The sequence below is a fragment of the Odocoileus virginianus genome, chromosome 34 (genome assembly GCF_023699985.2).
Source record: "Odocoileus virginianus isolate 20LAN1187 ecotype Illinois chromosome 34, Ovbor_1.2, whole genome shotgun sequence".
NCBI lineage: Eukaryota > Metazoa > Chordata > Mammalia > Artiodactyla > Cervidae > Odocoileus > Odocoileus virginianus.
This window is the reverse complement of record NC_069707.1, coordinates 34,207,467-34,235,180: the sequence shown is the minus strand read 5'-3', so window position 1 is coordinate 34,235,180 and position 27,714 is coordinate 34,207,467. Positions and strand designations below refer to the sequence as shown.

General features: G+C 39.1%; 1 protein-coding gene across 2 annotated transcripts in view; it reads left to right on the top strand.

Moving 5' to 3' along the window:
* Positions 1 to 27,714, top strand: part of LAMA2 (laminin subunit alpha 2) — a 677,031-nt gene that overhangs the window by 399,246 nt on the left and 250,071 nt on the right. For both annotated transcript variants that reach the window (XM_070461486.1, XM_070461485.1), the window contains exons 18-21: positions 10,225 to 10,311; positions 15,928 to 16,139; positions 21,297 to 21,403; positions 27,167 to 27,347. In XM_070461486.1, coding sequence (XP_070317587.1) covers positions 10,225 to 10,311; positions 15,928 to 16,139; positions 21,297 to 21,403; positions 27,167 to 27,347 — 587 coding nt within the window. The remainder of the gene's footprint in view (positions 1 to 10,224; positions 10,312 to 15,927; positions 16,140 to 21,296; positions 21,404 to 27,166; positions 27,348 to 27,714) is intronic.

The window sequence follows — 27,714 nt, the reverse complement described above, 5'->3', positions numbered from 1 at the left end:
TTGATTCTTCCAATCCATGAACATGGTATATTTCTCCATCAATTTGATTTCTTTCATCAATATTTTATAGTTTTCTATATCTAGGTCTTTTATTTCATTAGGTAGATTTATTCCTAGTATTTTATTCTCTTCATCACAATGGTGAATGGGATTGTTTCCTTAAATTCTCTTTCTGTTTTCTCAGTCTTATTTTATAGAAATGCATGGGATTTCTGTGTATTAATTTTATATCCTACAACTTTACTATATTCATTGATCAGCTCTAGTAATTTTCTGCTGTTGTCTTTAGGGTTTTCTATGTAGAGGATAATGTCATCTGCAAACAGTGAGAATTTTACTTCTTCTTTTACAACTTGGATTTGGTTTATTTCTTTATTTTCTCTGATTGCTGTGGCTAAAACTTCCAAAACTATGTGAATAGTAGTGGTGAGAGTGGGCGTCCTTGTCTTGTTCCTAACTTTAGGGGAAATGCTTTCAATTTTTTGCCATTGAGAATAATGTTTGCTATGGGTTTATCATATATGACTTTTATTATCTTGAGGTATGTTCCTTCTATGCCTGCTTTCTGGAGAGTTTTTATCATAATTTTGTCAAAGGCTTTCTCTGCATCTATTAAGATAATCATATGGTTTTTCTCTTTCAATTTGTTAATGTGGTATAAAACATGGATTAATTTGCAAATATTGAAGAATCCCTGCATCCCTGGGATACAGCCCACTTGCTCATGATGTATGATCTTTTTAATATGTTGTTGGCTTCTGTTTGCTAGAATTTTGTTGAGGAGTTTTGCATCTACGTTCATCAGTGATATTGACCTGTAATTTTCTTTTTCTGTGGCATCTTTTTCTGGTTTTGGTATTAGGATGATGTTGGCCTCATAGAATGAGTTTGGGAGTTTACCTTCCTCTGCAATTTTCTGGAAGAGTTTGAGAAGGATTGGTGTTAGCTCTTCTCTGAATTTTTGATAGAATTCACCTGTGAAGCCATCTGGTCCTGGGCTTTGTTTGTTAGAAGATTTTTTATTACATTTTTTATTTCCATGCTTGTGATGAGTCTGTTAAATTTTTCAATTTCTTCCTGGTTCCATTATGGAAGACTATACTTTTCTAAGAATTTGTTCATTTCTTACAAGTTGTCCATTTTATTGGCATATATTTGCTGATACTAGTCTCTTATGATCCTTCGTATTTCTGTGTTGTCTTTTGTGATTTCTCCACTTTGATTTCTAATTTTGTTGATTTGATTCTTCTCCCTTTATTTCATTATGAGTCTGGCTAATGGTTTGTCTATTTTATTTATCTTCTCAAAGAACCAGCTTTTAGTTTTCTTGATTTTTACTATAGTCTCCTTTGTTTCCTTTTCATTTATTTCTGCTCTAATTTTCATTATTTCTTTCCTTGTACTAACCCTGGGTTTCTTTATTTCTTCTTTTTCTAGTTGCTTTAGGTGTAAAGTTAGGTCATTTATTTTATTTTTCTCTTGTTTCTTGAGGTAAGCTTGTATTGCTATTAACCTTCCTCTTAGCACTGCTTTTACTGAATCCCGTAGGTTTGAGGTTGTTGTGATTTCATTTTCATTTATTTCTATGCATATTTTGCTTTACTTTTTTCTTTCTTTTGTGATTTGTGGGTTATTCAGAAGCATTTTACTTAGCCTCCATCTGTTTGTATTTTTAGCAGTTTTTTTCCTGTAGTTGACATCTAATCTTACTTCATTGTGACCAGAAAAAATGCTTGAAACGATTTCAACCTTTTTGAATTTACCAAGGCCAGATTTATGGCCCAGGATGTGATCTATCCTGGAGAATGTTCTGTGTGCACTTGAGAAAAAGGTAAAATTTGTTGTTTGGGTGTGAAATGTCATATAGACATCAATTAGGTCTAACTGGTCCATTGTATCATTTAAAGCTTGTGTACTCTTGCTAATTTTCTGTTTTGTTGATCTATTCATAGGTGTGAGTGGGGTATTAAAGTCTCCCACTATTATTGTGTTACTGTTAATTTCCTCTTTCATACTTTTTATCATTTGCCTTACATATTGAGGAGCTCTTATGTTGGTTGCATATATATTTATAATTGTTATATCTTCTTGGATTGATCCTTTGAGCATTATGTAATGTCCTTCTTTGTCTCTTTTCATGGTCTTTATTTCAAAGTCTATTTTATCTGATATGAGTATTGCTAATCCTGCTCTCTTTTGGTCTCCATTTGCATGAAATATGTTTTTCCAGCTCTTCACTTTCACTCTGTATGTGTCCCTAGGTTTGAGGTGGGTCTCCTGTAGACAGCATATATAGGGGTCTTGCTTTTGTATCCATTCAGCCAGTCTTTGTCTTTTGGTTGGGGCATTCAACCAATTTACATTTAAGGTAATTATTGGTGAAAGTATGATCACACTACCATATGCTTTGTTGTTTCAGTTTCAAGTTTATAAACCTTTTCTGTGTTTCCTGTATAGAGAAGATCTGTGTTGAAGAGCTAGTTTGGTGGTGCTGAATTCTCTCAGCTTTTGCTTGTCTATAAAGCTTTTGATTTCTCCTTCATATCTGAATGAGATCTTTGCTGGTTATAGTAATCTAGGTTGTAGGTTTATCTCTTTTATCAGTTTAGGTATGTCCTGCCATTCCCTTCTGGCCTGAAGAGTTTCTATTGAAAGATTAGCCGTTATCCTTAACGGGATCCCCTTGTGTGTAATTTGTTGTTTTTCCCTTGCTGCTTTTGATATTTGCTCTTTGTGTTTTATCTTCGTTAGTTTGATTAACATGTGTCTTGGGGTGTTTTGACTTGGGTTTACCCTGTTTGGGACTCTCTGAGTTTCTTGGACTTGGGTGGCTATTTCATTCCCCATTTTAGGGAATGTTTCAACTATTATCTCCTCAAATATTTTCTCATAGCCTTTTTTTGTCTTCTTCTTCTGGAACTCCTATTATTGAATGTTAGGGCATTTAACATTGTCCCAGAGGTCTCTGACCTTGTTTTCGTTTCTTTTAATTCTTTTTTCTTTTTTCCCCTCTGCTTCATTTGTTTCTACACTTCTATCTTCCACCTCACTTATCCTCTCTTCTGTCTCAGTTATTCTACTGTTATTCCCTCCAGAGTGCTTTTGATCTCAATTATTACATTATTCATTATTGATTGACTCTTCTTTATGTCTTCTAGGTCCTTGTTAAACATTTCTTGCATCTTCTCAACCCCTGTCTCTAGTCTATTTATCTGTAACTCCATTTTATTTTCAAGATTTTGGATCATCTGTACTGTCATTATTTTGAATTCTTTTTCAGGTAGACTCCCTGTCTCCTCCTCTTTGGTTTACTGGGCATTTATCATGTTCCTCTACCTACTGAACATTTCTCTGCCTTTTCCTTTTGTTTACATTGCTGTATTTGGGGTGCCCTCTCTGTAGGCTGGAAGTTATTGGTTCCTCTTTATTGTGGAACCTGATCCCTGTGGGGAGTGGGGGGGGGGGGTGCGGTGGGCTAGTGGTTGTCAAGGTTTCCTGGTTAGGGGAGCTTGCATTTGTGTTCTGGTGGGTGGAGCTGGATCTCTTCTTTCAGGAGTGCAAGGAAGTGTCCTGTAGTGAGTTTTGGGGTGTCTAGGGTTTGGCATGACTTTGGAAAGCCTGCTCAGGGCTGTGTTTAATGCTCAGGGCTGTGTTCCTGCTTTGCTGGAGAATTAGCCTGGTGGTCTTGCTCTGGAACTTGTTGGCTCTTGGGTGGAGCTTGGTTTCAGTGTAGGTATGGAGGCCTTTGGATGAGCTCTTGTCTATTAATGTTCCTTGGAATCAAAAGTTCTCTGATGTTCTCAAGTTCTGGAGTTAAGCCTCCTGCCTCTGGCTTTCAGTCTTATTCTTACAGTAGCCTCAAGACTTCTCCATCCATACAACGCAGATCATAAAACATCTAGGTTAATGGTGAAACAATTCTCCACAGCGAGGGACACCCAGAGATGTTCACAGAGTTACATGGAGAAGAGACGAGGGAGGAGGGAGATGGAGGTGATCAGGGGAGCAGAGGGGGAGTCAAAACCAGAGAGACTAATCTAGCCAGTAATCAGTTTCCTAAGTGCTCCCCACAGCCCAGAACACCCAGAAAGATTCACAGAGTTAAGTAGAGAAGAGACGGGTAGGGAGGAGAGAGAGGTGACCTGGGAGAGAAAAGGGAGAATCAAAAGGGGAGAGAGCAGTCAAACCAGTAATCACACCCCTAAGTGAATATGGGTACTGGAGATTAGATTTTTAAAGGTACAAAACTGATAACAAATACCAAAAACAAAGATTAAAGATCTAGAGTAGAGGTTAGACTCTCAAAAAAACAATATTAAAAATACAAAACAAAATCAATCACAAAAATTATGAAAAATATATATATGAATTTTACTTTAAAATGGGGTCTTTTTTTTGCAAGGTAATAGTAGGTTATAAAAATAAAAATTAAAGGAGTAATAAATTATAAGAAAAACTTTAAAGTGATAATAGTAAAAATATATCTAGGAATTTCTCCGGAGCTGTTGTGGGCAGCGTGGGATCAATTCAGTTTCAGATAGTTCCTCGGTCCAGCTCTTACTCATTCTCAGTGTCTGAAGGCCCCCTCCAGTGCTTAGTCAGTGCTAACTACAGGGCTTTAATCTGTCACTCCTGTCACTTCCAGAGCGGTTCCCGCTTCTTTATTTTGGCTTCCTCTGTTTGCAGGTCTCTTCAGTGTCTCATTTCCGTCCTGACACGAGGGGGCGGAGGTGGTCACTTATTCAGGCTCACTTGCTCAGCTGTGCTGTGGGGAGGGAGGGACCCTGCACACAAACGTCGCTGGCGTGTGTGGGGAGCGCGCGCAGTGCACGGACCACACTGGGTTTGCCCCAGCTCGCGGTGTGTGCCTTCCGGGTCTGCGCTGCTCGGGCTCCAGGGTGCCCTGCAGGAGCGCCATCCGAAGCGGGGTCAGTGTCTCGTGCCCTTCCCAGATCTAAGCGCTCAGGTTCTCGGGTCTGCATAGGGCACAGACCCGGCTGGGCGTGTGTTCCTGCCCTTCCCAGGTCTGAGCCGCTCAGGTTCCCGGGTCTCCGCAGGGCACAGGAGCGCCATCCGAAGCGGGGTCAGCGTCTCCTGCCCTTCCCAGGTCTAAGCGCTCAGGTTCTCGGGTCTGCATAGGGCACAGACCCGGCTGGGCGTGTGTTCCTGCCCTTCCCAGGTCTGAGCCGCTCACGTGCCCGGGTCTCCGCAGGGCACAGGAGCGCCATCCGAAGCGGGGTCAGCGTCTCCTGCCCTTCCCAGGTCTAAGCCGCTCAGGTTCTCGGGTGTGCGCAGGGCACAGACCCGGCTGGGCGTGTGTTCCTGCCCTTCCCAGGTCTGAGCCGCTCACGTGGGCGCCATCCGAAGCGGGGTCAGCGTCTCGTGCCCTTCCCAGGTCTAAGCCGCTCAGGTTCTCGGGTCTGCGCAGGGCACAGACCCGGCTGGGCGAGTGTTTCCTGCCCTTCCCAGGTCCGAGCAGCTCGGTGACCAGGTGCTTGCCGAGCGCGCTGTCCCAGGTGGGCCATGCATCTGACTCACCTCCCGGTCCCAGATGCTCGGTTTCCAGGTGCGCCGTGAGAGCACATTCCAGGTGTCCCCTGTGTCTCCTCTGGGGAGCTGATCTCAGGCTGCAACCTTCCTGGGAAATGTCAACTGTCCAGGATCCCAAGAAGACGTAGTTAGCAACGGGGCGCCTGCTCACGGTTTGGAGGAGGACGCCGGTCTCCGGCGCTGAGATTACGCCTGCCTTCTGGCTGTGGCTGTTGCACACCTACCTCTCTGCCTCTGGGAGAGGCCCACACACAGCCAGCTAGCTCTCCTTTGGTGTTCACGCACTCCTTTGTTCCTTGAGCATGCCAGGCTGCACCTTAGAGCCTTTATCGGGAAAGTTCTGTCTTTTTTTCTCTCTGGTGATCCCACAGTTTGGGTGGCTGTCTCACATTAGTTCCCTCAGATTGTCCTCAGGGCATTCAGGCCCAGTCCTTACCCTAAGCATTGATTATGCAGCCTGCCCCTCCTTGCCCAGCCTCATCTTGCTGGTGACAGACACGAGTGTCTGAGCTACTTCGCTGGCAGTTGTAGTTAGGCACATATTCTGTGCTTTTTTTTTTTCCTTTTGTTTATGTTGCCCTCTGAAGATTCCAAAATCCCCCCTCAGACCCACCTGCGAGAGGGTTTCCTACCATTTGGAAACTTCTCTTCCTTCATGATTCCCTCCCCAGGACGGGTCTCCATCTGGAACTCTTTTGCTTCTCTTTTTGTCTTTATATTTTGTCTTACCTCCTTTCAAAGAGAGTGGGCTTCCTTTCTGGTGCCTGGTGTCCTCCGCTAGCATTCAGGAGTTGTTCTGTGAAAGTTGCTCAGCATTCAAGTGATCTTTTGATGAATTTGTGGGGGAGAAAGTGGTCTCCCTGTCCTATTCCTTCACTGTGTTTGGACAGGAGAACATGGTTTCCTTTCAATCCTTGTAGTCCCACATGGGTGGGAAACCTAGGGGTTTTTTTTAGTTAAGAATTACTTTCTCTGTAAAAGATAAGGCAATTAAATAATGCCAATTTTAAAAGAAGGTGTACATGCATTCTAGAGGTTTGTCAAAATCCAGTCCTCCTTTTATGTCTGACTACTGCTACTGCTAAGTCACTTCAGTCGTGTCCGACTCTGTGCGACCCTATCCCTGGGATTCTCCAGGCAAGAACACTGGAGTGGGTTGCCATTTCCTTCTCCAATGCATAAAAGTGAAAAGTGAAAGTGAAGTCGCTCAGCCATGTCCGACTCTTTGTGACCCCATGGACTGCAGCCTACCAGGCTCCTCCGTCCATGGGATTCTCCAGGCAAGCGTACTGGAGTGGGGTGCCATTGCCTTCTCCAAAGACAATAGTAAATCATGGGATGAGGAGTTAAAAAAATATTTCTTTCCATTCTTACGTGTGCCTCTTCTCTTCAATGCAGTCATCCTCTTGCCAAGAAAATCCCCCTTGCTGTGTTCCCATTCGGTCACAGGTCATAGGCCACAGGCTGCATCTAAAAGATGGGTCTCCTCTCATAGATCGCAGGCTGAGGATGGCTTGTTCGTCTGCTTGTAGCAGCCACCTTAATGTGAAATCTTTAATTTGAGTAAGATTTGTAGACTCAAGATGTATCAGACCAAATTTTTCCCCACTTACCTCAACAGATGCATGTAAAATGCTTCACTGAATTGAAAAAAATAATATTAATTTTTGTTGGGGTGTAGTTGATTCACACTGTTGTGTTAGTTTTGGGTCTACAGCAAAGTGAATCAGTTATGCATATTAATGTCTCCACCCTTTTTTTTAAGATTTCTTTCCCATGAAGGCCTTTACAGAGGACTGAATAGAGTCCCCTGTGCTATACAGTAGGTTATTATTCCTAGGTGGCTCTAGTGATCAGGAATCCACCTGCTGATGCAAGGGATGCGAGAGATATGGGTTCTGTCCCTGGTTCGGGAAGATCCTCTGGAAGAGGGCATGGCAATCCATTTCAGTAGTCTTGCCTGGAAAATTCCATGGACAGAGGAGCCTGGCAGGCCATAGTTCATGGGCTCACAAAGAGTCGGACACGACTGAGCACACACAGATCCATGTTGTAGAATTTACATACGGTCATGTGTATATGTGACCCTAATCTTGCAATTTATCCCTACCCCTTACACCCTGGTAGCCAGAAGTTTATTTTCTACATCTGTGACAATACTTCTGTGGGTTTTTTTTTAAATGGTAAAACTACTTGGTTCTAATAGCTTGCTACTATCAACAGATAAGAATTTTTAAATCTTTAAAAATAACCCAATCAAAAAATGGGCAGATCTAAACAGACATTTCTCTGAAGAAGACATACAGGTGACCAGTAGGTGCCTGAGAATATGTTCATTGCTAGTTATTGGAGAAATGAAAAGCAGAACCACAGTGGGTTATTGCTACACACTGGCTGGAGTGACTGTCATCAAAAAGTCTGCAAATAATAGATGCTGGAGAAGGTATAGAGAAAAGGGGGAATCTTCTTACACCACTGGTGGGAATCTATAAATTGGTGCATCCACTACCGAAAATAGTATGGAGGTTCCTTAAAAAACTGAAAATAGAGCTACCATGTGATCCAGCAATCCTACTCTTGGATATATATCCAGAAAAAAATAAAACTCTTAATTTGAAAAGATACATGTACCCCTGTGTTATAGCAGCAGTATTTGCAATAACCAAGACATAGAAACAACCCAAGTGCACATCAACAGACAATTGGTTTAAGAAGATGTGGGGGCTTCCCAGGGGGCTCAGTGGTAAAAAATCCACCTGCCAATGCAGGAGACATGGGTTCAGTCTCTGGGTTGGGAAGATCCCCTGGAGTAGGAAACAGCAACCCTTTCCAGTATTCTTGCCTGGAAAATTCCATAAACACAGAAGCCTGACAGACTACAGTCCTTAGGGTTGCAAAGAGCTGAATGCAACTGAGCATGCATACGCACACACACAGTGTATATGTATGTATATATATATATATATTTCTCAGCTACAAAAAGAATGAAATACTGCCATTTTCAACACCACAGACAGACCTAGAGAATATTATACTAAACGAAGTAAGTCAGACAGAGAAAGACAAGTGTATCACTTATATGTGGAATCTAAAAATATAACACAAGTGAATGTATATATAGAATAAAAATAGACTCACAGATGTAAAAAGCAAATTTATGGTTACCAAAAGGGAAAGTGAGTAGGGGAGGGATAAATTAGTAGCATGGGATTAACAGACACAAACTGCTCTGCATAAAATAGATAGCAACAAGGACTTACTGTGTAACACAGGGAACTCTTCAATATCTTGTTATAACCTATAATAGAGAATAATCTGAAAGATATATACATATAACTGAATCATTTTGCTGTATACCCAAAATTAAAACAGTATTTTTAATCAAATATAGTTCAATTTAAAAAGACCAATACAGTATACTAATGCATATATATGAAATTTAAAAACAAAGAAATTATTAAATCTTTACAGGACTACCATGAGTTAAGCCACAGGGATTATATTCAAAAATAGTACCCATGATCTGATCTGCACAAGAGTTAAGAAAGTATTTCAAAGTCATGCAAGTGTCAAGAATAAAATGAACTCAAGACTTGTGGTTAAATTTGTTGTTCTTTCTTTAGTTCATTTAACCATCAAGCAAGAGTGTACTGAATTGTCCTGTCATATATAATAGAAAATAAATCTACTTAGGGAAAGCATATTGGGAGAAAGATTAATTGGGGGCATATCCTTTTAAAATGGTTAAGTAGTAGAACTCACAGAATTCAAAACAGTTGATGGCTCTTCAGAGAGCCACTGTGTCACTCTCGGGGTAAGGGTCTATGCATGAAAGGTGTCTCTCACAAGACAAAGAAGTATGGCCAGAGTTGAGCATGTTGGTGAAGGCTAAAGCTAGTACATAGTCACTCTGCTGATTCCTGACTTGGTTTTCAACTCTGTTATTTCAGACCCCGAATAGAAATACATACAGAGAGGCAAACTTTGGAACACAGCAGAAATATGAAATGGCAACATGGTTTTGGTTTGTTTGGATTTGTTAGAAATTTAGGCAGAATATGCTTGATCTTATCTGAAAGCATTTCCAAGAGTTCCATCTGTGTGAACAGCTGACCCATGAATGGGCAGTGGCCTGAACACACACACACAATGCACGCATGCACTCATGCACACACGCACCCAGCCACCCATGCCAGCAGTACTGGGCAGAGGAACCCCATCACCACCACCACTACCACCATCACTGCTTCCATGACTACATTCTGAGTTTTCCAAAATCTATAACAGGTTCCTTTGGGTTGCTTCAAATTCATCAGGATTTTGCTGGAGAGAAAACATTTAAGAATATGTTTTGCCAGGCCTGAGGAATCCCTCAAGAGCAGCTGTAGGATCCCATTTGTTCCTGATGTTTGGAGACACAGAACAGTCAGATATCAATTACTAACATGTTACAGGGACACTTTTCCACTGGACTGTATTCACATCTGCAGAAATAGGCGTATCATTTCATCCTTGACTTCCCAGACCCTAATCGCCATCTGTGAGATGAGAATGACTACCCTGTACCCTTTTGTCACAGCAATATTGAAAGAAGAGAAATGAAAATATTCTACTAATGATTTTGTATTTGTGTTTCTTCCTTGTCCCTGTTGTTCTCCAATGACAACAACATAGCTTTAGCCCGATATGCCATTTGGACCAGAGTCTTGGCTTGATCTGTGATGAATGCCCTGTTGGGTACTCAGGACAGCGCTGTGAGAGGTAAGCAGATACTCAACTGTCTGTCACTGTGATTTCCACCTTGGGAGTTATAAAACTACAGGCATCATCATCTTTTGCACTGCCCCAGAAAAGCCACCATACTTGGTGAGTTGAAGTAAAGTTTCTTACCACACTTGTCAAACAAATGCATTATATTCTTATAGTTTATTTATTCTCTAGAAATTGCTCCATAAATCTCCATTCACTCAGAGAATGTTTGATTAATGTTTTAATCTTAAAGGTTAAGCATTAACCTGCAATCTTTCTAGAAAGTATTGCTCAAGTGGAAAGTCATGCACTTTAAGATTTATCTTGCTGTCTACATTGGCAACATTTGTTTTTCATAATTAGCTTTTTGTCCTTAAAATGTAGCTTAAGTGTGTAGTTCATAGTTCAGCAAGCGGTCCATAATTCACCTTAAATATATTTGAAAATTGAAACCAAATGTAATTTATTATCATGATTTATATGCCCATCTAATTGTTTCTAAGTCAGTATTTTAATTCCTGTTGATTTTACTTGGTTGTTTTGCATTGGAGCCAGGATATTATTTTATGTAACTTGTGTGATTATTTTTTCTCCTAAAATCTTTCCGAGGAAAAGATTCTTCCGTATTTCAGGCTCACTGAAAATGGAACAAAGTTCTCCCATGATATCGTTGACCAACACAACTCTCTGATTGTAGCATTGAAAACAGCTCCTCCTGCTCCCGTTACTAGAGAGTAGGCCCAGGTGGGAGTAGCGGGGGGCAGAGGAAATGACCGGCTTTCACCCAGCATCACCACTGTGAACGCCAGAGAAGACTGTTCCTGCCTGTCCTTTCCTGTCCTCTTGGCAGCCAGCAGGCCTGTTTCAACCAGACTGCATAAAGTTAATGAAGCAAGGGCCAATCACCCAAAGAGAATTTAGCCAGCAGCTAGCGGTCTGTGGACAAGGTCCCAATGACAGCTCTGAGCAGCAGCAAGTCCTGTTTATGAGTATGGCAGCATTTGTAAATCATAATAGAGGAACAGGGCTGAAGTAAAAAGGATTCAATTCTAATCAAGAAACTGGAAGTCTTTGATTGTGCTTATTTTTTTAAAAGGAGGGGACGTGCATGTTACTTACTGTGATAGAGCGTACCTTGCCTGGACAGGTCTACGTCCAGTGCCTGACCCCTCTGGCTCACTATGGGCAACCTTCTTCTTCTTCTTTTTTTAGCAGCTGGAAAATGACAGCCCTGCTGTCATACTAGGCCATTTGATCCACTAATCTAGGTGAGCTTAGTCTCTGATGTATTTGTACTGCTCTGCTCCATAATATGTATTTTCTACACATTAGACACTGGTTTCTGAGCCACCTACAACTTAAACTCCTACATTTTATTTAATAAACATTTGTTTATCAGCTATTACGTGCTGAGCACAGGGCTAAACTAAACATAGGCTATAAGCCGATGTATCCTATCATCCTTGCGCTCAAGCAGCTCACATTTTTAGTGTGAGTGAGAATAGTTGAATGTGTTCGGGAGAACATTCTAGTCTGAATAATAAAATTCACCTAGGAAAGCGATGCTTGAAAGAAAGGATTATTTCCTTTTTAAAGTCTATTAATTTGATTCAAAAGAAGGTAGAAACATGCCTAGGCTGCTTATCATATAACATATCTTGCCTCTAACTCAAGTGCTTCAAATATAATCTTAAACTATTATTATATGAAATATGTGATGTTATATTTTTCTAGCCAAAATTTGGATTAGGGCTTCCCAGGAATATTTAGTCTATCATTTCTCTGTATGAGCCAAAAAGTACATTTGTGTGCATTGCGTGCTCAATCGTGTCCGACTCTTTGTGACCCATGGACTGTAGCCCACCAGGCTCCTCTGTCCATGGGATTTTTCTGGCAAGAATACTAGAGTGTGTTGCCAAATCCTACTCCAGGGGATCTTCCTGACCCAGGGGACTTAGGGATCAAACCTGTGTGTCCTGTATTGACAGGTGGATTCTTTTTACCGCTGAGCCACTGGGGGATCCAAAATATTAGAAACATTTTGACAGATGTGCCAGCTGAAGTAGATGTGAGAGAGAATAAGGGTCAGGGAACGAAAGAGATGTGAGTTGCACTGAAAATTTTGTAATCAAAACTATTCTGGGAGTGATTAGAGTAATCAGTTATGCACATCATTTACACGAAATCAGCGCTGAAAAACTGTGTTTCACAAGCTATAGATGTTCTTGGAATAGAGTTCTATGATCATGGAAGCCTGGGAAGCATCTATTAACTTGTCAAAAGTTCTGACCAGTCCTAGAGTGAAAAAACATCTCTTCAGTTTGTTTAACTCAGCATTTTCTAATCTTAGGTGACCATAAATCCCCTAGTTTTATTATATAGCTAGAATGCATCTCAGACTATAGCTCAGATAGATGGAAATTATAACTTTATATTTTTATCTCAGTTTAATTTCTACTTTGAGATCAAATTCTTTATATGTAAGAGCTTTGAGAGCTTGGACATATAATCTTAGTCAAGTATCCTTTAAATTTAAACCCAATGTTATATGTCACTTATGTTCAAATTTCAGAAATTTGTTTTAACTTTTTTTTCTCTTCTGTCCTACTTTCCACCTCTAGATTTGGTTAGAACCAAAGTCTAACAAGCTTACTTAGTACCAAGAGGCTTGAATGCTTGAGTGTGTGTGGGGGGGTGCGGGGGCTGGCTTTTGGGCAATGGACACATAGTGGAGTCAGTCTGTCCTGAGTAATTCATCTAAGCGCATTTCTGCTGACCTCTTTCTATTTACTGTCCACCTGATCACCTCTTCCCCCAGATCCAATAACTCTCTCCACTACTTTCCTGTCACTTGTGGGATCACAGGACACATACTGCTGTTTACTTTCTACCTGGGACCCACCAACATTTCTGTTCTCATCATTTCTCCTCCATTTGCCTTTCTAGCTCCATCCCTTTCCTGTTTGGGTGTGCACTGCAGAAAGAGTTGCCACATTCATAGAAATGGTGATTTTTAAAGCCAAAGTCCAGAAGGTTCCGGTATTTCTGCTTTCCTTTCCGTCAGATCCCTTTACTTGCTCATGCAGCCCAGGCAGCCTTGCTGCTTGAATTGAGGGAATGGAGAAAAATCGAGACCAAGAGCATGGCAAAACAAAACATGACAAAATGTGAACCGATGGTCTGTCACATGTAAGGCACTAGTTAGTTTGCAGAAACTTCTGCTTGGGGCCAGAGCACTCGTGCTTTGAGAGATTACTGCCTTCCTCTGACTAGGGAATGTTTCAAACAAAAGTAGAAGAAGAGAACCAGGGGTGAAGGAACTGGGCATTCATCATGGCACTTTGCTGAGATTCTAGGCTTTTATTGTCTGGACAAGAGGAGAAAATACAGAAAATCAAGGAGAAGTGTTTTGACAGTCAAGAAAGGATGACTGTCAGAGCATTAAGAGGAATTAAAAAGAACATGGAGGGAAAAAAAAAAGTGAGCTAAATGCTAAGACCCTGACTCTACTTTTTAATTTCTATTGAAGCATTTCTGTAAATCTCTGAAGAATACTATTCTCTGTATAAAAATGCACACACACATGTGTGTAATAAAATCTGAATGCTCACTTTTAGTGAAGTGGCATATGAAATGATGTAAAATGTATATTCAGTAAGTCTCCTTACATGTCCTACAACCAGAGACGGATGTTTCTTCAGTGATTCTATTTAATTGTAGTTATTTTCTTGTGGATTGAGTTGGTTTTTTAAATTATTGTTGTGGGACAATTTCAATCTGATTAATTGGTGTCTGTTTAAAAAAATTTCCAGATCTTGTTATATAATGCCATCTCTCCTGAGGGCAGCAAGTCAGAAAAGTGAGCTGAAAATAATGGGGTTTTGTTGTCTGTGATAATGATCATTGTATATTGCTATTCTAGTGGAGCAAAGTCACTCTCTTAATGATAAACAAAATGAGATGTGAATATATGTGGATGTGATCATGAGCTCTGAATATCAAGTAAGGCAAGAAGAATTGGGTTAAAATTTAAAAAGGATTTTCTTGTTATCTTTACTGAATACCACTCCTTAAGGGATTGGGGGGGTGGATTTTATGCACTGAAATATTAGTTCATATTTTACAATAGAGAATTAATAAGCAATTGTATTTGGAGGTGGCAGTATTCTTCCAAGCAATATTTATATCATGACTTTCACAATTCATAAAATATTTTGTTAAAACTAGTAATTTTGTTAAAAATTATGATAAATGTTTAATTCTACAAGCTTATTATGGCACCTGTAAATTTTCTAGAAAACTTTGAATTATCAGTGTATCTTACTTACAAAATTAATAACTTTCCCCCATAATCATATTATTAAAGTGTCCTTATATGAAACCATTTCTGTTTCGAGAGTAGAGAGCATTTTTCTCTACACAGTGACTTTTATATCTGTAAGTAAGTGAGCATAAACACAGTGTATTATTGAAATATATTCTCCCACATTGTTTTTATTCCCCTTCAATTTTGACCCTCGCTGTAAAGGACTTTCTGTTTTGCTAAGACGGCACAGATAACAGAGCTAGCTTGACCATAAAAGTTCAGACGCATTGTTTCATGTCTCCTTTGGCAAGTAAAGCTTAATATGCAGCATGAGCAAGTGTACCTGAAAGAGAAGACAGAGTAGATTACAAATAAGCGCTTCCTATAAAAGGTGTTGGGCTGCCGTCTATGGGGTCGCACAGAGTCGGACACAACTGAAGTGACTTAGCAGCAGCAGCCGCATAAAAGGTGCATCTGTCACATTAAGTAACATTTTAAAACAGAACACATGGTTAAAGGGAAATCTGATACAAAATTTAAAACAATCTCTCCCATGCCTCCTAAATAATATGAATTTTTATTTTTCCAATAATATGTAAAGTAGTATTTAGTCCTTAAAGAAAAAAAAGAACTAGAGTCTGCTAATGGGAGATGTGGGCACAATTAAGCCTCACATTGTGGCATTTTACCGTGATATGCAGCATGCCTGCTTCTCCTTGGTAAAAACTCTTCAGTGGAAATCTGCTTCTGTATGGATATGCAAATATATAAAAGCCTATGCCGAGACACAGCCCCCATACAAATAATGAGACTCTTTCAATTTTCTACTTAATACATTCTGAACTCTCACTACTGTACTTCCTTGTGAGCCTGTTTCCTCATAACAAGCTCTTGCTTCAACAACAACAACAAAAATGTGAACCTTACATATTTGTACAGAAAACAACCAATTGGAGTAGATACATATGATGTGTTGTACTACAAAGGATCTCCAACGTGGGCCTGGCTCCCTCCGGAGCGCCAGCAGCAGATTTCTTATTATGCTTTGGTCTCATCTTCGGTGCCAGTGACAGGTTTTGTTGTTTTTTTTTTTTTTTCCCCTGGCTGAAATCTAATTATTAGTGAAACTGGCAGGATTTCATCTTGTATCTACACTGCAGTAACAGAGAAAGCATTCTTTTAATCACCTTGCATTTGAGAAAAGGAGCACTTAAAGGGAAAACATATCCTGGGAGAGAAATAGAATAAAAAAAATACATAAGCATTGCCCCCAGTGGGTTTCATGGGGTCCTCCCAAATACTGATGAAATTTTTCGCCTTAGGTGTGCGGAAGGCTATTTTGGACAACCTTCTGTACCTGGAGGATCGTGTCAGCCATGCCAATGCAATGACAACCTTGACTTCTCCATTCCTGGCAGCTGTGACAGCTTGTCTGGCTCCTGTCTGATATGTAAGCCGGGTACAACAGGCCGGTACTGTGAGCTCTGTGCTGATGGATATTTTGGAGATGCGGTTAATGCAAAGAACTGTCAGCGTAAGTCGTGAACTATTGATGCCCCTGACAGAATTGATGCATTGCACCTCAGAGTAGCTGATGAGTTCTTGAGTGGGGATTGGAGAGTAGGAAATTACCTGTAATACATGTAAGATAGATATCCAGCCTATACAAAGAGTCTGAATATTCTAATACATTTCCTTTGTACCAATAGATTAAATCCTCTCAAAGTTGCTGTGTTGTTGAAGTATCATTGTTTTTCAAATGATACACATATTTCTGTCTACACATGGAATAAAGATTTTTAAGTAAATTTTTGTCTATGACAGGAAAGAAGAATTTGAAAATTAGGCCCTATTTATCCTTATTGTTTATCTCAAGTCTAATCATTTTCTTGACATACACTGATTTGCCCATATTATTTCATTAGTATCTGTCAGTAGGTTTTAATCTATTATGCTTTCATATGTAAACTTTACATTCTTGTGTTTCACAATAGGTGAAATATTCTGCCAGTATTCTTACACACCAGCATTTGTAATTGTTGAATGATTAACCATCAGCTTAAGACTACTCATAGAATGCCATTTCTGTATTTTACTTCCACAAAATTAGCTATTGTAGGACTTTATTCATATTAGTCAGTACATTCCTACCCTCGTCTTGAATTTCTTAACTATATTCTTTGGTATTGCATAGAATATTAGTGGTAACATGCAAGAGAGATCTCATTGTGGACAGTCAAATGGAAGGAGCATCCTTGTTAGAACAGCTTAGTGCCAGACACTGCCATAATCAACTTCACGTACTGTGATAATCCTCAGGAAGAGCGAGTTATGATACCAGCTTAACAGTTCACTTCTGCTGACTTCATTATATAAGAAGGGATCCTTCTAGCCATTCAGTTGGGTCCCAGGACCTGCAACTTTACAGAAACCACTGGCAATGTTGTGCCTGTGAGCATCTCTGCTATAAATACCAATGACCTGCTAGGGTCCCCCACTTCAAGTAGAAACGTGTCTTTCTCCTCACAGGTTTAGAAGATGAGTGCCACCATTTTGTCATTTAAACACGACAATTTGTTGAATCAAAAACAAACCACTCTCTGGAATAGTCAACAGCTATTAATATCACCTGTAAATTGTCAAGTTTTTTCAGCAAAATTTCCAACAGGCTCAGAAGCACCTTTAAACACTGGGTTTGTGGCATCTGTGTAAAATCATAAGGAGCTCAAGAAAGTCTCCAGTTCAAGCATATCATCTAGGATCTATACTTTCTACCAGTGTGACTCTGCGCAAGACATTTGAGCTCGCTGAGATTCAATTTCCTCATTTACATAAAGCACTCTAAGTTTCTATGGAAATTAAAGGATCTAACACATGAAACTGTCTAGTGAGCTGCCTGGGGTATTCTCACCTGTTGGCTCCTTTGTAGAGATGCTGACAGTAGTTGTGAATATTTATGGCTCACCAATTCTAGAGCTGTGTTATTCACTGAATGACCTCATTTTCTATCTTCCAGTAACCCCTTCTATAAAGTTGAAGAGACAGTTCCACTCTTTATTGTGGTGAATTCAGAATCTGCAGCATGAAGTCTTAAGAACATGTAGAATAATATAGTATAAAACCATTTTTGAATCATCACCAATTTTTTTATCACTTGCCATGAAGTATAGACATGATTATGTTTTTAATGCTCTTTAGCATATAAAAATATCAGAAACTTATTTATTGTCTATTTTATGAATTTTCATAGAAATAATAGCTCCTCTGTGCATAGTTAGCAAACCTTGACAAAAATTTCTTCTTTGTAATAATAAACTATTCATAATAAACTATTATTTTAGTTGCCTCTGCATCTGTTCATAAAAAGTACACCTCTACCAATTTGCCCTTTAAATTTACATATATTGTTTGTGTCATACATTTTATTTTAAAATTGCAATAAAATTCTTCATTGCTTTATTTTTTAAAATTATTTTAATTGGAGGATAATTACTTTACAGTATTGTGATTTTTGCCATTCATCAGCATGAATTGGCCATAGGTGTGCATGTGTCACCCCCCATCCTGAACCCCCCCACCCTATGTCCCTAGGTTGTCCCAGAGCACTGGCTTTATTGCTTTATTTTTAAAATGACTTTATAGTAAATTTAATCATTAAGTGTTTCCCACTCTAATAAAAAAGTGACTTTTAAATTATAAGGTATTTGATTTTTAAAATTATATATATATATGAAACATGTAAAGAAATTAGAAGTATATATAATAATTCTTGTAATTACCCTGGTAGCTCAGACGGTAAAGAATCTGCCTGCAATACAGGAGACCGGAGTTTGATCCCTGGGTCGGGAAGATCCCCTGGAGGAGGGCATGGCAACCCACTCCAGTGTTCTTGCCTGGAGAATCCCCATGGGCAGAGGAGCCTGGGGGGGCTACAGTCCATGGAGTCACAGTTGGACATGCCTGAGCAACTTCATCTTTCTTTCTTTGTATAATAATTCTAGTAGTCAAATGACATGGATCTTTAAAGAAAACATATCCTTCAGGCTCTTCTCACATGCCAGCTATACACTGTACTGCGCTCAGTTACCCAGTTGTGTCCGACTCTTTGTGACCCCGTGGACTGTAGCCCGCCTGGCTCCTCTGCCCATGGGGATTCTCCAGGCAAGAATACTGGAGTGGGTTGCCATGCCCTCCTCCAGGGGATCTTCCAAGCCCAGGGATTGAACCAAGGTCTCCTGCATTTCAGGCCAATTCTGTACCATCTGAGCCGCCAGGGAAGCCCATAGACTATCCTTAGGCTACTGTCTGAGGAAGATAACTGGCTGGAGACAGTTTTTTAATGGCCACCCAGCTAGAATCAGGTTCACAGACATTGAAGGCCAAGCTACTGGAAGAATAATCAAGCAATTTTTAAGAAAGCAGGAAAACTAAGTAGCACCTCCAGTCAGAGGAATAGAAAAATAGCACAGGCTGATAGAGTAGCTATTTATAATGTATTTATAAACTGTACTCAAATTGAAGTATTCAGAGATAAGAAATATTGTACAAAATTTACCAAAACTCTCTATGAATAATCTATATGCCTGTGTCATCTCCCACTCACATTTTTATTCTGGTATCAGTGCAATTATATGTACTGATAAAAATACGCTTGCAGAGTACAGAGTGAACCATTAATTGCCATTCAATTTGTGAAAAAGCCTCTTAATTTTTAGACTGATTTATTGTATGTTTCAGAATAACATCAGACAACTCCATAACAGAAAATGATAAAAGATTACTGAAATCAAATACATTTTCTATTGTTGGAGATAGTATATAAGTTATAAAACAAATATGATTTTTAAAAATTGTAATGCTGTACTGCTAATACTTTTGAAAAAACTTGGTCTTATATACATTTTATTCAATGTGTTTTTATAAATTTAAGGTGTACAACCTTTTTGATAAGTTTATACATTGTAATGTGGTTGCCATTGTAGCAATATTTACCCTGTTACGTAATTATAGTACAATATTTTTGTCTATGTTCATTATAGCTGTGCATTAGATCACTATATCTTATTTACTACTTGTTGCAAGTTTGTAGCCCTAACATCAATTTTACCCCTCTACCCACCCCCCATCCAATGGTAACCATCATTTCATGATGTTTTTTATGAGTTTGACTTATTTAGGTTCCACATATAAGTGATATCATGTCATACTTATCTTTCTCTTTCTGACTTATCTCACTTAGACTAATATGCTCAAGGCTTATCCAAATAGCAGGATAGCCTCCTTTCTCATGGCTGAATAATATTCCTCTGTGTGTGTGTGTGTGTGTGTGTGTGTGTGTGTGTGTACATGCACACATGAGTGTGCATGCACATGCTTTGTCATTCGGTCACATCTGACTCTTGTGATTCTTTGAACTATAGCCCGCCAGGCTCCTCTGTCCATGAGATTTCTTCCAGGCTAGACTACTAAAGTGGATTGCCTTTTCCTTCTCCAGGGTATCTTCCTGACTCAGGGATTGTACCTATGTCTCCTGAATTGGCTGGTGGATTCTTTACCACTGAGCCACCTGGGAATCCCTCCGTTGTGTATACACCACATCTTTTTATCCACTTATCTATTGATGAGCATTTAGGTTGTTTCCATATCTTGGCTATCGTGAATAATGCTGCAATAAACATGAAAGTGCATGTGTCTGTTCAAAATGCTGTTTCCGTTTCCTTTATGTATATATCCTGAAATGAGATCGCTGGAATGTGTACAGGAGTTCTATTTTTAATTTTTTGAAGAACATCTGTATTGTCTTCCATAGTGGTTGGACCCATTTACGTTCCCACCGGTGGTGTATAAGGGCTCCCTTTTTCACCACATTCTCACCAACACTCACTGTCTCTTGTCTTCCTGATGGCAGCCATTTCAGCAGATGTAGGTAGCTCACTGTGGTTTTGCTTTACAATTCCCTAGTGATTAGTGATGTTGAGCATCTTTTCATGGCCTGTCTGTCACTTTGATGTCCTCTTTGGAAACATGTCTACTTAGTTCTTCTGCCTTATATACTTTTCTAATCTTAAATGTTTTTCAGATATATATTTATTTTATATTTCATCTTAAGCTCATTTTTTTTTAAATTAACACAAAAACTGGCATACAGTAAATAATCATTTGGAAATAATAATGTTGCTTCATTAATGGTAGCATTAATATTATTCCATGGATGCTATTAATTTTGATAATTTCTGAAAATTATTTCAGCTCTAGAATCAGTATGCTCTAGAGTCAGTGTTACTTATATGGAGATTATAGTATTTTCTGTGTTACCCCAATGCATCTATGAAGAGGCAAAACAGCTGAAGGAGTGATAAAAAGAACATTTTACCTGAAATCTGCTAGATCACCTACTAATCATGTGGTCTTGTCCGACTTTGAATTTCAGTGTCTTAATTCTTACAACTGGAATAATAATGGTGACAATAATATTTTTACAACATATGATGTGCTAGGAACTGTGCTGTTGTTTTACATAATTCATCTCTACAGCTTATAGAGTTGTTGTAAAGATCAGATGATGTAATGCCTAACCGAACACTTAGCAATCAAAAGCATTCTATTCTAAAACTTTGTGGCCATTATTTAATAAACCTATGAAGCCTACTGGAATACATTTCCTAAGCACAGATCTCTCCTCTCTTTGCAGCTTGTCACTGTAATGCCAACGGCTCTTTCTCTGAGGTCTGCCATCCTCAGACGGGACAGTGTGAATGCAAACCTAACGTGCAGGGGCGGCGGTGTGATGAATGTAAGGTAAGAAGTCGGAGCTGACCAGTGAATTACTTCTTCCATCAGGCTTTTCATTGGCTTTCAGAAATGACCTATACCTGAGTATATTAAAAGACAAGTTCAGGAATATCTCACTCTACATGTAAAATTACTGTGATCACTGAAATTAAAAAAAAATAGAACAACATTTGCCATGCAGTAGCATTTGACCCTCAACCTATTGACACATTTCCTTGGTAGTGAACTTATGTAGTATTTACTCTAATTTAAACACATACAAACTTAATCCCTGTCTATGGTGAGTCACATACTTTTTCCTTTGCCTTTATGTTTTTGGCAGGAGAAAAAAATGTCATACCTTTTGCTTTTATCAAGCACTTTGTTCTAGTTCCATCATTTAAAGTTCCAGTGAGCATTCTACTCAACAAAATTTTTCCATATAGAAGCAAATCAAAGGATTTTTTGGATACCATTTTGCTAAAATGAAACAAAAATCAAAATACGTTGCTTTCTTTTCCTGGATACATTACCCTGCCTTCAGTATGTGGAGCACCTTGAGATTCCTACATGAGAGTACATGGATTTGCACTATTTCTTTCACATAAATAGGTAATTTCTCATGATAAACACTATTAAGCAGAACCAAGCACTTCTCAGATGCCAAATTGGCCATTCTGTAGGAGGTTTAAAAATATTATTTGCTTCTATCTCTTGAATAACGTGTATGCTCTCTTTTGTGTTTTTATTTTTCCGTTGGCTTTTAAAGCCCACTATGTGGTGGGACCCAAAGAAGCGATTCTGTGTGTCCTGTGGATGCAATCCCATGGGCTCTGTGACCCCGCGGTGTGATATCACAGGAAGATGTGTCTGTAAATCAGGCTTCGTAGGGAAACGATGCAACCTCGACAGGCAGGTGCAGCGACAGGAGGAGCAGCCACAGAGAGCGCAGTGGGTGCTGGGGTCTCCCCAGAGGTGGGGTGCCAGCAGCTCCAGCGGATGCCCTCGGGGAGCCTATCGGCCTGCGGCTCCGGTAATTTAGAGGCGCTGCATGGCTCTTGCCTCAGCATGCTGTGTTCCATGTGCTGCTGCTGACCTGTCCTGGTGCCGTTTTACCAAATAGTGGTTGCTAAGTGTGTGGATTGCAGATGTGAAAACTTGGCGATTCCTGATTGAAGGCTTGCCTTTAAAAAACAGCTACTGATAACGTTTTTTAAATCCCGTTCAAGTTCATAGGTTCATAAAAGTTTCAAGTGATCACTGATATGTAGAAAACAAAGAAAGTGACTTGCCTAAAAAAGTCCAGCCCACTGATCTGCCCTTTGACTGACCTTTCATCATCATTAGTGACTGTTACATTACCACATTAGAATTCTGTCCATGTATACAGCAAACACAAGACACACATTTTCACACACTGGAAATCTACAACATGCACAAAAGAAGGTAGCGTATCTTCTACTATAAAAGTTTGATCCCCCTTCTCACGGGGCAAGACAAAACAAATGGTGGAAGGAAGGAATTTGGGAAGGGAGAGAGAGGAAGAGAAGAACAGGAAGAGAGGAATAGGACTGAGGCCAAGATGCTGAGTACCAGGAGACAGGACTTGTCAGTGGAGAATCAGAGCTTATGTGAGAACTGAGGGTAGGGAATAGGAGGAGATGGAGAAGGAGTAGGAAAAGAAGAGGTAAAAGAAAGAGGAAGGGGGATGGGAAAGGGGGGAAGATGAGGGAGGAAGGCAGAAGAACAAATTTATAGTTTTATTTCTTGCCTCTTTATTGACATTTTAAAATAACTAGTTTTGATATCAGACTGCCTGAGGTCAAATCCCAACTCCAACACTTCTGGTCCACCGTAAAACTGTTTCTTAGATCTTTTTGTAATTCAGCTTCTTCATCTGCAGTAGGCCCTACATCATAGAGTTTGTGTGTTGGCTCAGATCCTTCAAGGAGCAAATGCCAAGAGATTTACTGGAGGAGGCTCCAGTGAAGGGTGATGGGGATGGAGCATCATGTGCAGGGAGACTTCTGCTGAAATGTGGGTCTGCCCATGTGTCAGGAGAGAGGGAAAAAAAAATATGGATAGAAAAGATTCACTGAATGCATTCTGCCCAAATCTCAAATTCTTGGTCAGGCCAGTTGGAAGTGCCCAAGCAAAATTTACCCATTGGAGGAATCTTGGATGGGACGGGAAGATTCTAGTACTTCAGTGTACCAGTAATTGACTAGGAGAAGCATGACTTGGTATGAGCTCCTTCACTAGATTCAAGAGAATGGAAGCTGAGGCTTGTCAATTAGTGACACTCCCATTGCAGGCTCTCTCGCAGGAAGCTCTGCCCAGGCACGTCTATGGCTGTCTCCAGGTTGTTGTGAGAGGAGTGTGTATAAAACACACATCTGAAGAGTTTTTAGTAATGATAGTTAGTGTTAGTGTTATTATTACTATTGTTATTAAGTGGAGAAATCTTTAAAAGAGATTATGCTTTTTCAGAAATAAATGCATACATTTAGAATAAAAGAAAGGGACAATAACTGATCACTATGTCTCCAAAATGGGCTTTCCCATGTGGCTCAAGTGGTAAAGAATCCTCCTGCCAATGCAGGAGACTCAGGAGATGTGGGTTCAGCCCCTGAGTCAGGAAGATTCCCTGGAGGAGGAGCTCGCAACTGACTCCAGTATTTTTGCCTGAAAAGTTCCATGGACAGAGGAGCCTAGTGGGCTGCAGGCCATGGGGCTGCAAAGAGTCAGACGTGACTGAGCATGGGCATGCAAAACTGTCTCCAGAACATAAATTTAGCAGAATTATGAGCCCTTATCCGTGCCCTCTTCCTACATATCCTACAGCACTGATGTATGGAGTGGTGTTTTGTCCTGAGACCACCCTTCCTCTGAGACAGTATATGTGACAGCTGAGAGCACAGATTCTGAAGCCACCCTGGCTGATTTGGAATCCTGACTCCACAACTGGCTAGCTGCTGACCAAATTACTTGACCCTTCTGTGCCTCAGTTTCACCACTCTAAAAAGTTGATGATAATAGCTATGTTTCAGGATTGTCTTGAGAATTTAAATGAGTTCATGTTTGTAAAGGGCTTTAGAAATGTTGCTTGGCACATGGCAAGAACAATATGTACGTGCTAGTTTTTATTATTATCCCAGATGAGAATAAATTATGTGAGCTCATCAAACACCATTGAGACTAGGCAGGCACTCGCTTCTCTGTATGTTTTACCTCATTAATCTCAATTACTGACTAAGAATGTTCTTTAAAATTTGTTTACTACAGTGTTTTCCCTGGACTGTGAAATAGATTTTTGAACAATTTATTAAAATTTTATTACTGAAATTTGGTAATATTTGTTTTGGGATACCTGTAACTCAGCTGGTAAAGAATCCGCCTTCAATGCAGGAGAACCCAGTTCGATTCCTGGGTTGGGAAGATCTGCTGGAGAAGGGATAGGCTACCCACTCCAGTATTCTTGGGCTTCCCTGATGGTTCAGCTGGTAAAGAATCCACCTGCAATGCAGGAGACCTGGGTTCGATCCCTGGGTTGGGAAGATCCCCTGGAGAAGGAAACAGCTCCCCAACTCCAGTATGCTGGCCTGGAGAATTCCTTGGGCTGTATAGTCCATGGGGTCACAAAGAGTCTGACATGACTGAGCCACTTTGAATTTAAGGTTTTAAAACTACACTAGGTAAATATCAGAAAAGTATGATAAAGACATTACTTCTCATATATTTCTTTATATAATCAACTTTGGAATTTTTAAAATAAGTAATAATTTGAAAGTTTACTATTTTATTGGTCTATCCATTAAAGATATTTGTATAGATATAGATAGATATGCTAAGTAAAGCAAACTTAGGAGGTAAAGATGAAGGTAAAGTACTATTTCTACAATGCACATTCTAAGTCAAGAAAATTTAGGAAATAAAAACAAATGCAAAATATTACTTTTTTTAAAAAGTTTTACTATGTAATGCTCTAGTCTTTTTTTCTATGTATATAAGTTTCTATTTGTTTGTGTCTGAGTGGTATGTGTGCCTTTGTGGGTATCTAATTAAAATCATAGTGTATATGTAATTTTGTATTCTGCTTTTTGAAATTGTACTTAATGCTATATTCTACCCATATTCATATCATTAAAACTGCTTCAAAACAGGATTTTAATGATTTTATATATTTCATAATATGAATGCCTCATATTTTAATTTATTCAGCTTTTTGTCTAACATTGAACATTTAAGTACCTCTATAGTTGCTCATTATTATAATAAATAATACTGTAATAAGCATGCATGCATTTTCTCAATTTCTGACTATTTCTCTAAGCCTGGTATTTAGAATTGTACACTGAATTGCTTTTTATGAATAAAAATATTATATGTTTTCTTTTCTTTCTTATAATTAATTTCAAATCAAGTATTAGGTCATTTGTTACAAGTGTCACACAATTTCTTTAATTATACAGTGAATCTGAATTAGAGCTAGGAATAAAGTCAAGAACTAAAATAAAATAAAGAGCTATTTATTTTACTTATTTTTTTAAAACAAAGAACTAAAAATAAAGACAACAAATGTAAAGATTAAAATGATTATCAACCATGATCAACCCATTTTAGATTTAAAAAGAAAACTATTCTTAGCAACAGTCATTTTAAGAGACTAACTTTCAGTATAATTTTGTTTTATAGGACTTATTTTTAATATTGTTAACAATAATGGCAAAAATACATAAAGAGGCTTAATCATGTCTCTTTGGGTGGCTCACATTAAATAGCTAGATTTATTTTTACCAAAAAGTAATTATTAAGTCTAATTTTCCAAAATAAGAATTAGTTTTACAAAGAAGTAATTACTGAGACTAATTTTCCAGATTCAAATATCATAATAATGTGACAAACTTCTGCTTAAAAGACAGCCCTGACATACTTTAAGTAGGATATGTGCTTTTTCACTTTTCTGGTAGGAATGATTTTTAATCCATCAGCATTTTCTAATGTAGTCATTCTAGGTCTGATAACATGCATTTCCAGAAAGTCAGTCAAAGCTAGTAATGCTGGACCATGGAAGGTCATTTGTTACAAATAGATAAGAGATATGCATATGAATAACTCATCAGAGATGAAAGTTTCCTTTCATCTACCTAATTTGGTGCTTTGATATGTGTTCTCACAAATCAACTTTGATTGTTAGGATGAAACCCAAGAAACTAGACGTTAGTTACACCAATTATTTTGTCAGTATAGGCATAACCTAAGAGTTACATTTATAATGTAATGATAATTAGAAGTATTCATGGATATATGACAAAAATTAGACCAAATATAAGAGAAAAAAGATTTATTTTAACTTTAGGCTGCTGTCCAATAATATTGAAAACATTTTTACCAAGTAAAAGGACTTAAGAATATCTGAAAATAATCAATTCCGATTATTAGAAATGAAACCAAAATTTTCTTTAAATAGAATTGCCATCCTCACTTATTTCCACATTGCCATTAGAATCTTGAGACACATAGGGAAAGGCTGGTGAAAATATCACAGGCTGAATGAGAGCACCCTAGTTCCACCAAGAATCTCAATGAAATTTCACAGTAATTGCACTTTTCTCTTGGACATCACAGAAAAAGTCCACTAGGTTAAATGACAGTCCAATTCTCATAACATCACTGGAGAACCGTTATAGCCAATAGTCTCCTCTTTTCCCACCTGATCTTACAGTGCATCTAGTGTCATTGTGAATTAATTGATTTAAATTGATTTTTCTCATTCCACTTCTATGCCAGCCTGAGACCTTTGGCCTCCAATCGGCAAGAGGGTGCGTCCCCTGCAACTGCAATTCCTTTGGGTCCAAATCATTTGACTGTGAAGAGAGTGGTCAATGTTGGTGCCAGCCTGGAGTAACAGGGAAAAAATGTGATCGCTGTGCCCACGGCTATTTCAACTTCCAAGAAGGCGGATGCACAGGTCTGTAAATGAGACTAAGCTCAATGCATTCATTGCCTGGTTTTGGTATTTAGGCGTCTATAGCAGTTTGTTCTACAAGATTCCCAGAGATTAAAGGAAATACACCTTGACAGCAGGCAAACATATAATACAAAAAAATGCTTAACCTAGTGCTTTACAGATGTTTTTAATAAGTTAAAGGAAATACATTGTAATTTGAAACACTGCCCTATAAATAGCTGTGCCTGCAATAAAAATCCATCAGCAGATCCCAGTTCTGCTGTCTCCCTCCCTAACTGTGACCTCTGTTCAGCCAGTCACTCAAAGGCTACTGCAGCTTGAAAGTCAGATGCTCAATTTTTCTGGTGCCAGTGTTAACCTTAATTTA